At 54.8% G+C, this 13,180-nt stretch overlaps 2 protein-coding genes across 8 annotated transcripts; both read right to left on the minus strand.

The window, feature by feature from the left end:
• Positions 1-4,785: 4,785 nt before the first annotated feature.
• TMEM25 (transmembrane protein 25) lies at positions 4,786-7,837 on the minus strand. Of its 7 annotated transcripts, none has more exons than XM_028105965.2 (8): positions 7,750-7,837; positions 7,169-7,480; positions 6,201-6,491; positions 5,857-5,988; positions 5,503-5,533; positions 5,249-5,349; positions 5,029-5,115; positions 4,786-4,877 (listed from the first exon to the last, which is right to left on the minus strand). In XM_028105965.2, exons 1-8 carry the CDS (start codon positions 7,817-7,819, stop codon positions 4,804-4,806), a joined length of 1,098 nt encoding a protein of 365 aa, XP_027961766.2. In that variant the 5' UTR covers positions 7,820-7,837; the 3' UTR covers positions 4,786-4,803. The 7 variants fall into 7 exon arrangements, with proteins under 7 accessions (XP_027961766.2, XP_087873750.1, XP_087873749.1 ...); XM_088017624.1 differs by having other exon boundaries at positions 5,249-5,379; positions 7,750-7,834; XM_088017623.1 differs by having other exon boundaries at positions 5,029-5,118; positions 5,249-5,379; positions 7,750-7,834.
• A 756-nt stretch (positions 7,838-8,593) lies between these two features.
• TTC36 (tetratricopeptide repeat domain 36) lies at positions 8,594-12,509 on the minus strand. The gene is made up of 3 exons (XM_028106052.2): positions 12,392-12,509; positions 11,084-11,272; positions 8,594-8,856 (listed from the first exon to the last, which is right to left on the minus strand). Exons 1-3 carry the CDS (start codon positions 12,507-12,509, stop codon positions 8,594-8,596), a joined length of 570 nt encoding a protein of 189 aa, XP_027961853.1.
• Between the last annotated feature and the right edge of the window lie 671 nt (positions 12,510-13,180).

Genomic DNA, 13,180 nt, shown 5'->3' on the forward strand with positions numbered 1-13,180 from the left:
GTAATTGATTTAGTGGGGTGGGGGGGAGTCTGAAATTTGCCTATAGAGGAGAAAGAGGAACCAGTAAGAAGTGAGCCACATCATGCTGCAGAACCCCGGGAAGGATCAGGGATTGAAGCTGCCAGATATTCCTGACAGCACGCATGCAGGGTGGGGCTGAAAACAGGAGAATTCGTTGAAGGTGTGTAGAAGGATTAAATCCCCAGAAATGTCCCCCTCTGTGCTGCCCACCTCTCTATCGCAACAGAAGATAGTCACCTTTGAACCAGGGAGGCTCTGGACATGAAAACACCAAGCCACTATGAGGACAGCAGTAAGGGGCCATATTTAAAAGAAGTGGATAAAACAGAGGAGTGAGGAATGAGATCCTCAGCCCTTTCCCATGCTTATTTATGCCTCCAAAGCAGAATATTGGAAGAGTCCCCTCAGAAAACTGATCAGCCAAAAAGAAGAGAGCTTTAGACACTGACATGGAGTCTTTAAGCACATGTCCAGGTCCCTACCTCCCCATCAGCTTCCAATCAGCTTTCTGGGTATCTCGTTCTTGTGTGTGTACACCTGTTTGCAACTCTCATTTTAAATATGAAAGTACAGAGATCACTGGACTTTGAAGAAAGCCAGAAAAACAGAGACTAAAACTGGCAAAACAAAGCAGGTAAGCTAAGGGGAAAAAATTAGTAATATTCATAGACCAGGTCTCAAACTTGGTTGCACATTAGAATCAACTGGGGATCTTCTCTCTCTCTCTTTTTTTTAAGAGAGCACATGCACAAGCAGGGGTGGGGGTGGAGGGGAGGATCAGAGGGAGAGAATCTTTTTTTGGGGTAAAGATTATTTATTTATTTATTTGACAGAGAGAGAGTGGGGGCACAAGTAGGCAGAGTAGCAGGCAGAGGAAGAGAGAGAAGCAGGCTCCCCAGTGAGCAGGAAGTCTGACGTGGGGCTCAATCCCAGGCCCTGGGATCATGATCAGAGCTGAAGGCAGCCACTTAACCAACTGAGCCACCCGGGTGCCCCGGGAGAGAGTGATTCTTAAGCAGGATCCATGCCCAGCACAGAGCCAGACACGGGGCTTGATCTCAAGACCCCAACATGACTGAGTCAAAATCAAGAACTGGATGCTTAACTGACTGAGCCACCCAGGTGCCCGCAACTGGAGATATTTTATTTTATTATGTTTTTAATTTTTTTTAGTTGAGTTCTACACCCAATGTGGGGCTCAAACTCACAACCCTGAGATCAAGAGTCACATGCTCCACCAACTGAGCCAGCCAGGTGCCCCAACTGGAGATCTTTCAAGAAAAGTTTCTTTGAGTTGCCTGGGTGGCTCAGTTGGTTAAGCATCTGCCGTCGGCTCAGGTCACGATCCCAGGGTCCTGGGATCGAGTCCCGCATCAGGCTCCCTGCTCAGCAGAGAGTCTGCTTCTCCCTCTTCCTCTGTGATCTTTTTCACTTTCACTCTCTCAAATAAATAAAATCCTTTAAAAAAAGAACAAAAATAAAAACATATTTTTTTTTAAGATTTTATTTATTTATTCATGAGGAACAGAGGGAGAGAGAGAGAGAGAGAAGCAGAGGGAGAAGCAGGCTCCCAAGGAGGAGGGAGCCCGATGCAGGACTCGATCCCAGGACCCTGGGATCATGACCTGAGCCGAAGGCAGACGCTTGACGACTGAGCCACCCAGGCGCCCCGTCAGATGAAATTTATAGTGAAATGTACAAATCAAATTACCATTTGATTTTTTTAAAAAGATTTATTTGAGAGTGAGTCAGAGAGCACAAACGGGGGTGGGGTGGAGAAGCAGAGGGAGAAACAGACTCCCCCCTGAGCAGCGAGTCCCGGGGCTCAATCCCAGGACCCTGGGATTATGACCTGAGCCGAAGGCAGACGCTTAACAACTGAGCCACCCAGGCGCCCTTACCATTTGATGATTTTTAAAACTACAACTTTATTGGGGTGCCTGGCTGGCTCAGTTGGTGGAACATGCAATTCTTGATTTCAGGTTTGTGAGTTCAAACCCCATGCTGGGGGTAGGGTTTACTTTAAAAAAAAAAAAAAGTACAGCTTTATTGAGATATAATTTGTACTTTATAAAGTTCACCCTTGTAAAGTGTACAGTTCAGTGGTTTTTTGGGTCTGTTCACAACGTTGTGCCTTGATCACCACTAATTCCAGAACATTTTTATCACCGCAAAAGAAACCCCACATTCATTAGCAGCCATTCTCCATTCTTCCCTCCCTCCAGTCCCTGGCAACCACTAACTTATTCTGTCTCTGCAGAATTGCCCATTCTGGGCATTTCATATATATGGAGTCACAGATGGTCTTTTGGATTTGGCTTCTTTCACTCAGCACGTTTTCAAGGTTCACCCAAGTTGTAATTTGATGGGCTTTGAACTGCATAATGAGCAGGGGCTTCTTCATCAGCATTTCTCAGAAAGGAGTCTTTACCTTTCATCAAATTCTCCAAGGGGGCTGGGACTCAACAAAGGAGCAAGGAATCTCTAAGGGAAAACTAGAACACTGGTTTCAAAGTCCACCCCTTTGCAAATACTTGCAAGGACAAATTTGCCAGGAAGAACCCACCTTTCTGCAGAAGCAAGACCTTGAGGGTAGCTGAGAGGAGCACAAGGCTTGTAGCCTTGCCAAAGAACCATCAAGGAAGGGGCTCCAGGACCTCCCAAAGGAAACAGTGGACGACCGTCACCAGAGGCACCCTGGCTTCTAAAGGTTCTGGGGCCACAAAGCAGCTTACATGCAAAACCAGTAGAGGCTGGGACAGCCTCAGCCACTCCCATGGAGGCCAACCCTAATGAACAACTGAGAAGCAGGGAGGTGGGTGGAGAACCCAGAACTATGCAAGCCAAGCCCATCTGTTGCTCAGAAAAGGATATAAATTTGCCCTCAGAAAATTCTCATTTCTAGGGCACCTGGGTGGCTCAGATGGTTAAGCGTCTGCCTTCGGCTCAGGTCATGATCCCAGGGTCCTGGGATCAAGTCCTGCATCGGGCCCCCTGCTCAGCAGGGAGCCTGCTTCTCCCTCTGCCTCTCTCTCTCTCTTCCTGTCTCTTAACAAATAAATAAATAAAATCTTTAAAAAGAAAGAGAACTCTCATTTCTAGTCTTTTCCCCTGTTCTCCAGAAAAAAAAAAAAATTTTTTTTTTTAAATCACAGCCTAGTCTGAGCCTTCTGTACCTCTAACCAGGACAAAAGAGCTCAGCCTGGCTTAGCCACACTCCTGAGAGATAGGGAGTCTGCCAAGTGAGACCCAGACACTGGGTGGAGAGATAGGATCCCTGCTCTGGCACTCCCGAAACGGAGCACGCCAGTCCTGCGTTGAGAACAGTGTAATTAAAGAAATAACATTTATTTTTAAAAATAAAAGATCTGAAGCAAACAAGGTAAAGTGAGAAGATTCAACTGAGTTGAGTAGTGGGTACAGAGGTGTTTCCTCTACTCACTGTGTGATTTAAAGATTTCATTTTAAAACCATAAATGAAGAAATGAAACAGACATGTAACATTCACTCAGTCAAGTTTATTAAATTTACGGTGTGCTCAGCACTGTCCTAGGCAGTAACAGGAGAAAAATTATAAAACAAGGTATCAACTAGGGAAAAACAGACTCTGCACTATAATAATTTGCTATCATTTCCATGTTGCTTTCCAAAGAGTTCTTAGGTTGTTTTGGAGTATGTGGTCCCCCCTCTTTTTCCATGTCCCCCTAAAAGCTTCTAGCTCTGTCCAATAATGTGCCACCGTGGCTATCCCCTGAAGAACCGAGGGTGGACAGGAAGAGCGGCTTCCTGCTGAGGAGGCCGTCAGGGGCTGGCCATGGGGTCCCATGGCGGCGGAGACATGTTGAGAGGGAAACTGTCCACCCCGAGGGCTCAGGGCACTCACAGTGAATCAGAGGAAGGCCAGACTTGGGGAAGCCACAGAGAGGGCCCTGGGGCCCTCACTCACCCCCTCCCTCCCCAGGGAATGTGCTTAAAGTGCCAACACTGTAAGAAAATGATGCATAGCTATCACATGCTGCCAGGGGTGCCACCGGACTTCCCGCCTCCCTCTTTTCCTCTTGACTTGTGCTAACACCAGGCCCTGGCACCGCCAGGCCTAGGTCAGTGGGGCAGTATAGTGCCCAGTGGGGAAATGCAGAAGGTCCAATGTATAACGTATGATGCCCAAGAGGAGGCAGAGACAGAGAAGGGCGGAGAGGTATGTAGCAAAAGGGATTAGCTTGTGCTTGGCCACTGCCCCTGGGCCAGAGGTTGGTTCCCGTGTAAAGGGCAGTTTGGTTCGATACAGCTAATATCAGGGTCCTAAATTTTCCCTGAGGGAACAAGGCTGCACAGCATGGGGAGGAAATTGAAGACATGCAGGGCCCTCCCTGTCCCCCCCCCCACACTGGGCACACCCTCGTGCCTGCTGTACAAAGTGCTAAGAGTACTGGTGTGTGGCAAAGGGCAGGCCCAGACCGGCCGAGCCACACCACACTTAGATGCCGGATGACCTGCAAACACACCTGCACAAAGAGCTCCATCCGCCAGGGCACGGGTGTCACTGAAGGCGCCCCCTACCTGAGTTAGAACAAGGGGCTGAGGTCCAGCTGGTGGCTCTGCCAAGGTACCTGTGCCCCTGAGGGTCAGATCATGAGGATGACACAGAGGGCACCCCAGCCAGGAGGGCAAGCAGAAGTAGCAGAGGCATGACCTCTTCCCAGTGGCAACGGGGCCAGGCAGCGGTGGCCTTGGAGGAGGAGGGGGCCCAGAAGCCAAGAGGGCACCCCCCATCTGCCCCGCTCAGAGCCAGATCTCATCACTGCTCACACTGGACACTCGATAGATATAGCCCAGCATGGGGAGCCGGATGAAACCTGCAGGGGCAAAGATGCCCATGAGACGCAGTGAGCCTCACCGCCCGGAAGCTAGGAGAGCCCTCTCTGCCCGTGGAGGCTCTGAGGCCTCTGGCAGAAGCACAAGGGCTGGGGAGCGGAGGAGGGGGGCCACAGGCCCATGTCTCAGTACCTCGGCTGGTGAGGAGGCCACCAGGCTCCGGGTCCAGCAGCTCTGGTCGGCTGTTATTCGGAGCCATCTGCCGGTCTGCTGGCTTCCCTGCTGGGTGACAAACGGGTGCGCCCAGGATGAGGAGTGTGCCTGATGGGGCCTAGGCCCTCCTAAGTACCAGCGTCTCTCTTTTCCTCAGAAGCACCTCTGAAGATAGAGTGGGGGCAGACAGAGGGTGTACCTCTGGAATCCGGAGTGAGGTCATTGAGCTGAAGGTTGGACGGGAGGGACATGTTCTCCCGTGGCAGGCGCACGTTGTTGAGTTTCAGGTTGTTGGAGTCACTACAGGGCGGACAGAGCCTGGGATATGCCCTGGCTCCAGCAGACCCAGATTCCTGCTTTGGGGCCCATTCCAGAACGAGGGAGATGCCCGGTTTCCAGCTGTCCCCATGCTGCATCTCAGGTCGGCCCATCCAGCCCGCCCCAGGAAGTTACCTAGAGATCAGGGATGGGCGCCGGGAGGGGCCTAGGGAGAAAGAAATCACACGCTTTCTCCGGGAGCCTGCCCACTTGGGGGTCTCTCCCTGTGCCCTTTCAGACCCAGGACCCTCAAGCAAGGGATCTCTCCAATGCCCAGCTTTGGCTCTGGGACAGACCGGGTTCCTGCTACCTGAGTTGCAGGAACTACCTGAGTTGCACTGGGTTTTTACCCATGGACATGCCCAGGAAGATCAGCGATGACCTGTCCTGCCAAGGCCCACGTGCTGCCCTTGCTGCTCCTCCCTCTCCTTCTCCCTGCTCCTCAGCCACCCTCACCCCCCCACCCCCGCCCCACTGCTTTGGCCCTACCTTTGGTCTTCTTCTCTTTCCTGCAGACCAGGCAGGCCACCAAGGTGCTGAACCCCACCAGGGTGCCCAGGGCAAGCCCTCCAGCCACAACGATGCCCAGCAGCGGCACTTCCACTTGGGTGGCCAGAAGCCCTGCAAGGTGTGTCCTCTGGTTAGGTTCGAAGTGGGCAGGGCCCCCCAACTCTGAGATGCCAGAGACAAGTACTACTCTGTCTTCCTTGCTCAAGGTGGCCGGCACAGCTCATTCAGAAGACTCACCCAGAGGGCACCCAGTCTTCTCATTTCTGTACTGTGATCCTGCACCCACCTGAGGCTGTGCTGGGCCAGGTGCTGGCAGTGCTCACCCGGGGCCGGAAGCGAGGCGCTGGTGACACCCACGTCGTTGGTGGCCACCACGGAGAGGTTGTGTGCCAGGCTGCGGAGCTGCAGCTGCACAGTGTGGTTGGTGAGCCAAGGGTAGTTCTGGGCATCCAGCACCAGGAAGTTGGAGGCGTTGACAGTCACCGGCCCATCCTGGTCGATCCAGGTCACATTGGCAGGTGGGTTGGCCCGCACCAGGGCAAAAAGGACAACCAGGAGGCCTGGCCCCTGAGCTTCCTGGTACTTGGCCCCGACCTGGGCAATCTCTGGTTTAACTGGTGCAAAGCAGAAGCCAATATGCTCTCACCACACCCCTCAGACTCCTTGTCCTTTCCTCCCAAACCCAGAAGGGAGCCAGGAGCTTGGGCCTCTCCTCAAGGGGGCACTGGCAAACAGGACGGCTGGGTCTGCCTGAGAAGCAGCATCTCGTAGTGATTAACAGTAGAAACGCTCGGGGCGCCCGGGGGGCTCAGTGGTTGAGCGTCTGCCTCGGGTTCAGGTCATGGTCCCAGGGTCCTGGGATCGAGCCCCGCATCGGGCTCCCCGTTTGGTGGGAAGCCTGCTTCTCCCTCTCCCACTCCCCCTACTTGTGTTTCCTCCCTCCCTCTCTCTCTCTCTCTCTCTCTCTCTCGGTCAAAATATAAATAAATAAAATCTTCAAAAAAACAAACACAGTAGAAACACTAGAACCAAAATGTCTCGATTTGAATCCTGGCTCTGCCTACCAGCTGTAGGACTGCAGACATATTACTTAACCAATCTGCCGCTCAGTTTTCTCATTTGTGAAATGGGGTTAACAATAATAATTACCTCATAGGATTATCCTGAGGATAATGAGTTAATATTTTCAAAGTGCTTAAGTGTTAAGGGGTCTATCAGACCACCTGCCTGGCGGCTGCTGGAAACCCTTGGGCAGAGAACCTCTGTCCCCGCCCACCTCAGGGGCACTCACATTGCACATTGAGGATGACAGAGGCATTAGCTGACCGGCCACTGCCGGGGTCCTGCAAGGAGCAGTTAAGCTCATGCTGGGCCCTCTGGGCAGTAACAGTGAAGGTGCTGGTGCCTCCAGAGAAGGCCTCCCCGCCCACGCTCAGCAGTCTCGAGGTGCTGGCCTCCTGCAGCTGTCCATCCAGGTACCAGGCCAATCGGGGGGTTCCAGGCCCCCCTGCCACCCGGCAGGTGAAGGCGTGCCGCTCGTTCTCCCGAAGTGCCAGCTCGGCCCAGGTCTGACCATCAATTTCTGGTGCCAATTCCCCCCAACCTGGAACACAGCAGGGGGTTCTGCGGAGAGCTGGGGGAGGGGCGGGACTGGTCTGCGACCAGCACGAGATCCAGTTACAGAAGGGCAGCAGACCAAGAGCCGGGGCACCCCGGCTCGCTCACAAGAACTGGCCGGACCGTGGGTAGGTGGCTGAGGGGAACCCAGCTCTAGTGCTCTGGGGCCTGAAGCGGGTACCCAAACCCGAGGTGAGGGGAGACAGGGGGGCTTGCCCCGAGAAGTGCTTGGCCAAAGGGTGAACGCGGGTGTACCTGAGCTCAGAAGGGCTGGCAGGAGCAGCAGTGTGTGCGGGAGGGTAGCTGGGCCTGGGGACAGCGCCATGGCGGCTCAGGCCTAGGCCCCAGGCTGCCGAAAGAAGGGGGCGGGCCTCGACGTTAGCCAGGTGACCGGAGGCAGGCTGAGTAATTCCTCCAGGAACTTACTCTCCAGAAACAAAAATAAACCGTGCACCGACACACAAATGGAGACTGACCCGCAGTGGCGAAGGCAAGGACGCCGAGCGCGAAGGCCCGAGCCCACCCAGCACGCAGCCGCCCAGCCTGCGGGCGCAGAACCGGGCGCCGCCTCCCGGGGGCAAACAGGCGCCGGCCCCGGGGCGCAGAGACCGCGCGCAGCCCGCACGCGGCCCGACACACACGCGCGCGCACACGCAGACTCGCGGCGCAGGGCCCCCCCGCAAAGGGACCGTCCTCCCGGCCCGTCTCTCCCTCGTCCCTTCCCCCTGCCATCTGTCGCCCCACGCCCACTTTCCACCCTTGGGGGTCTGGGCGTAGGTGGGCCGGAGCGGCGGGGGGGGTCCGGGCGGTGGGGGTCGCGCGGCAGCCCCGCGCCCCCCCATCCCCCCAGGGCGGCTCACCTGGCGCCCTCCCCGCGCTCAGCACAAGCGACTGCTCAGGTCTGCGGGGCGCTGCAGTCCGCGGCGGGGCCGGGCGGGGCCGGGCGGGGCCAATCAACGCCCGAGCCCGCCCGGCCGGCCCCGCCCCCACCCCTTCTCCCCCCCGCCCCGTCCCGACCGCGGCGGACCGCGGAGTGCCCTGCGGCCGGACGCAGACACTGGCGAGAGTCCGGGAGAGCCAGCAGCTTTATTGGTTCGGCTCAGCGGCCGTTACAGGGCCCGCGCAGCTGCCTCATCACGTCGGCCAGCATGCGGTTGCACAGCGCGGCGTAGGGGTTGAGCAGCACCAGCTGGCGCCGCGCGAACGAGCTGCCCAGCCGCGCCGCCCGCTCGAAGTCCCCGCGGGCGTCGTCGTCCCGGCCCTGCAGCCGCGCCAGGAGCCCGCGCTGCACGAAGCCCTGGCGCGCGGCGCGGCCCCGGCCGCCGCTCAGCGTCACGGCGCGCTCCAGGTCCTCCAGGGCGCCTGCGGGAAGGGCGAGCGGGCGGGTCAGGACCGCGGGCCCGGGGCCCCGGCCCCCCACAGCCCGCCTGCCCTTGCTCGGCAGCTGGGCACCGTTCCTCCCATCACACCGAGGCCGACTGGCGAAGCTGGCAAGACCTGCGCTGGGCTGCCCAGCCCGTCTATAGTGGCAGAGCTGGGAGTCCCTATTAGCTTTCAGGATCCAGGACACCAGAACAACCACGGGTGCTGGGGCGATTTTGAATGGTCACTATGTTCATGAATCCGGCCCACTGTCCAGCAGTGGTAGAGGCAGCATATTCCACTCGGACGCTGTTTAGCATCTACCCTGTGACAGGGGACTGACTCTTGAGTCTGAGAGTCTTAAAAAATTATAATGTACTGATAACCATTTCTTACAAATAAAATTCACTTCTCTTTCTTTTCCTTTTTGCAGGCATTTCTCTCCTCTCATTCATTGTATGCTTTAAACCTTTTCTCCCTCTGACTGCCTTTCCTCATTCTTCATCTCCATGATCTTCATTATATTGTATACAAATGCAATATTTTGTGTTTCATTAAAGGAGATCTTGGAGCCAGAGCTGGCCCCGGACATGGACATTGTTATGTTTATCGTTCTCATAAAATACTTGGATTGGGCATTAGAACTCTGAACTCAAGCTCAGGCAGCCAGCTGGTATGTACCTTAGAGCCCAGCTGCAATTCTTCTGGGCTCTGCCTCGGTTCACTCCTGCTCTCTAGTCGGAAGAGCTGTCAGGGTCTTGAGGAGCTCCAGCATCATCCTACAGAGAGGCCTATCTCTGTCCTGTCTCTGTGTGTTTTGAGCCCAGAACCCAGCAGGGGCTGTGCTCCCCAGGCCACCCAGATGGTTAAGAAGCTCTCTGATCACAGCAGTTCTGGCTTTCCCTCCGAGGAGCTGGTCTGGAGGAATTGAAAACCTTTCCAGGCAGCATCAGTCACCTGTTCCTCTCTGGGGTTTTGGTCTGCAGACTGTCCTTGGCGGCTTTTACAGCCTGGCCCAGCCCAGCCCTGCCCTGCCCTGCCCTGCCCTGCCCTGCCCCAGCCAGGTAACAAAGCCTGGAAAAGGGACCCGTGGTTCCCCACTGTTCCCAGAGTGGAGTCCAAAGCCCCCAGACTGGCGTTCCTTCACATCCGTCTGCCCTCTGGTCCCCAGCATGGCCTTCTCTGTCCCATTGTCCCCATTCCAGAGTAACCCAAGTGCAGCAGGTTTGATCCAGTCCCTCCCCAGTTAAAATCCTTTAACGATTCACCATGTTTTCAAGACACAGTGCAACCTCTGCCTAACATTCCCAGTTCTTCACCATCAGGTCCCTATTTACTTCTCCAGGCTCTACTCTACCCTTTCACCCCTCCGCGTTCCAGCCAGCATGGAGATCTGAAGTTCCCTATACTTTTTCATGCCTCTGGGTCTCTACAGGCTCCCACTCTGTCCCCTCCATCCAGCTACCTCCTACTCATCCTTTCAAACTCACCCCTCGGGGCACCTGGGTGTCTCAGGCCTCTGCCTTTGGCTCAGGTCATGATCCTGGGGTAGAGCCCCACATGGGGCTCCCTGCTCAGCAGGGAGTCTGCTTCTCCCTCTCCCTCTGCCCCTCCCCCTACTCTCTCTCTCTCTCTCAAATAAATAAATAAAATCTTTTAAAAAATTAAAAAGAAAAGAAAACTCACCCCTCAGGGGCAGATACCACACTGAACCCTCTCAGCTTGTTAGACACATGATCACAATTATGTGTCTGTCCTACCCTCTGGACTGTGAGCGTTCAGAGCACAGACTCAAGCCCTGCCACCTGGTTCAAATCCCAGCTCTGCTCCAGGTTCTTCATCTGTAAAACGGAGGTTACAATAGCACACACCTTTTGGGGTGGTAGTGAGGATTAAATGAGTTACTATAGCTCACGTGGAAAGTGCTGGATGCCTGGCACGTAGTAATTGCTCTAAGTAGTCTGTCTTACATCTTTGTCCTCAGCGCCCAGCCCACTGCTACAATAGTAGACTCCCATTAAATGTTTGTTAAATAAATGAGTGGAATGCAATCTCTTCTGATTTTCACAATTGCCCCAAGAGATTAGCAGGGCCCGTAAGGTATCTCTTATAAGTAAGAACATAGGTTCCAGAACAGTTTAGTGACTCCCCAGCCCCACAAGCACTTCATCTCTGGTCCGTGGACTCCAGGGCCCCCCTGCAGAAGCTCCAGGGCGTCTCCCCTCACCTGCCACATCTCCTTGGAGTCGGCGGGCCTGGGCCCGGTTGTTGTAGGCAGAGGCCCTCTCAGGCAGCAGGTTGATGGCTTGGCCAAACCTCTCCAGGGCTGTGCTGAGGTCGCCAGCCTCCGCGGCCATCACCCCCTGCAGCTCCAGGGCCTTGGACTGCTCCAATTGTGCTCGCGGGAAAACTCCATCTGTGTTGGGGAGGGAGCCAGGAGGGGACAGTTACGCAGTTGGGAGCAAGAAGCAAAAGCCCCCTTTGGCTTTAGAAAGCTGGGGCCTGAGTGGGAGCAGACTGGGCTGGGATGTGGGTCACAGAAGGAGTCGGATGCAGTGTCGTGGGCAGAGGGAGCTGAGGTCACCAAGGCTGAGAGCTAGCACTAAGTTCCAAACGGACCTGGGAAAGGGACTTTGGTCGGCTCATTGCCAAGAGAATGAAGCCCAAACTCAGCCCATAGCTAAATGCCTTACTCAAGGTCACACAGCTCCTAAATGCACAGCTTGGATTGGAACCCAGGTCTTCCAGGCTCCTTAGCCTGTCCCCATTTTGTTCTACTATTCTGCCTCCAACATGGAGACCACCGAGACACACTTGGGTCATGAAAATCATGTCAGCTTTTCAGACTGAAGTTTCCGTAAGACCTAGGCTTCACTCCTTTAGAAACAGAGGTCATCAAAAACTCCTGATGGGGGTGGGGGTGGCGCCGGGCTGGCTCGGTCAGTAGAGCATGCGACTCTTGACCTCAGGGTCATGAGTTCAAGCCCCATGTTGGGCATAGAGCCTACTTAACTAAAACAAAAAACTCCTGATGGAGATATAAGGCCCCATTAGAGACTGAAGGAAGGGCCAGGGAGTGCATTCACTCTGTGGAGGGATTAGCTCAGGGCTGGGCTTGTAAAGGTGTGTAACACTACACTAAGGGCTTGCCTAGGTTCTTCACGCTGAGGTGGGAACAATTCAACTGAGCCACCCCTGCCCTTCCATTCTGTGTGGAGTGAAACGCCCTGTCATGACAAAGATGTGAGTTGAGCATCAACCCCCGCCTTTCCCCCAGCACACTTGAGCTTGGATTATGGGGTGGGTTAAGTGGTGAGGTTAAGTTCAGAGGTATGAGGGCTGAAGGACAAACTGTGACTTGCTCCTTTTGGCAGAGTAACTCCACCAGTGCATTAAGGATCAGCCAACCTCTCGCATTCCGACCTCAACCATTGTCCAAGGGTCACGGAACAAGGGGCCTCGTGAGACCACCGTCCCTCTGCCACCCAGGTGAGGCCAGCCGGTGTGGAGCGCTATAGTCCAAGGTCAAACTCACCTTCATCTACGTCTTCCTTCTCCACTTCCTCTCCCATGTCCAACCCAACAAGGTCTCCAAATGGGTTGTCAGGGTTGAAGATGGCCTGCAACACTGCCTGGTCATTTGGAGTCCCCATGGTGCTCAACTCCCAAGTCCCTGAAGGTGACTCAGGACAGAGGAGGGAGGAAGAAGGGGTGGGGGCTGAGCCTCACAGCCAGTTGATCTAGAGGGCAGAGGTTCTGTTTAAGGTCCATCCCCCATGAGGAGTGTCTTCCGTTCCTTGGCTGTAGTGTAAACTGAACGTCATTTGGCCTGGGGTTAGCAATCCTGGCTTGGCAGAATATTTACAATAGTTCTTAACTGCCTTCCCACCCCCACCCATCTTAGGGGGAAGAGAGTAAATGAATCCAATTTCTGCCTTAGGGGGGAGTGAAGCAGAGAGGGTGCTGTTCAGGTTCTCCCCAAAATGCTTTCATTTTAATATATTCCTAGACTGGGAGGAAATCGGCCGAAGGCCTCTTCATCGCTCACAGATAATAAAAGGGGGGCCATGTGGGAGGTAAAGCTCTTTGTCGTCCCGACCCCTTCCTCATATCCGGGATTAATTAGGTCCTGAACATAAACCACTGATGAGCATGGGAGGAAGACACAGTTCGGAGTCAGTGTCGACTGGGGCCCGGTGGGAGGCGAAGCAGAGTGATTTAATGATTCCACCTTCAAAGAGAAGGCCGTGGCTGGTACTCCGCAGCACCAGCCAGCAGTGGCTGCTCCCCGCCCCCACCCCCGGCTCTTTTCTCCCCCACCCCA

The sequence above is a fragment of the Eumetopias jubatus genome, unplaced genomic scaffold, assembly GCF_037043125.1.
Source record: "Eumetopias jubatus isolate StellerSeaLion01/CBP00866 unplaced genomic scaffold, mEumJub1_p1.0 scaffold_13, whole genome shotgun sequence".
Taxonomy (NCBI): domain Eukaryota; kingdom Metazoa; phylum Chordata; class Mammalia; order Carnivora; family Otariidae; genus Eumetopias; species Eumetopias jubatus.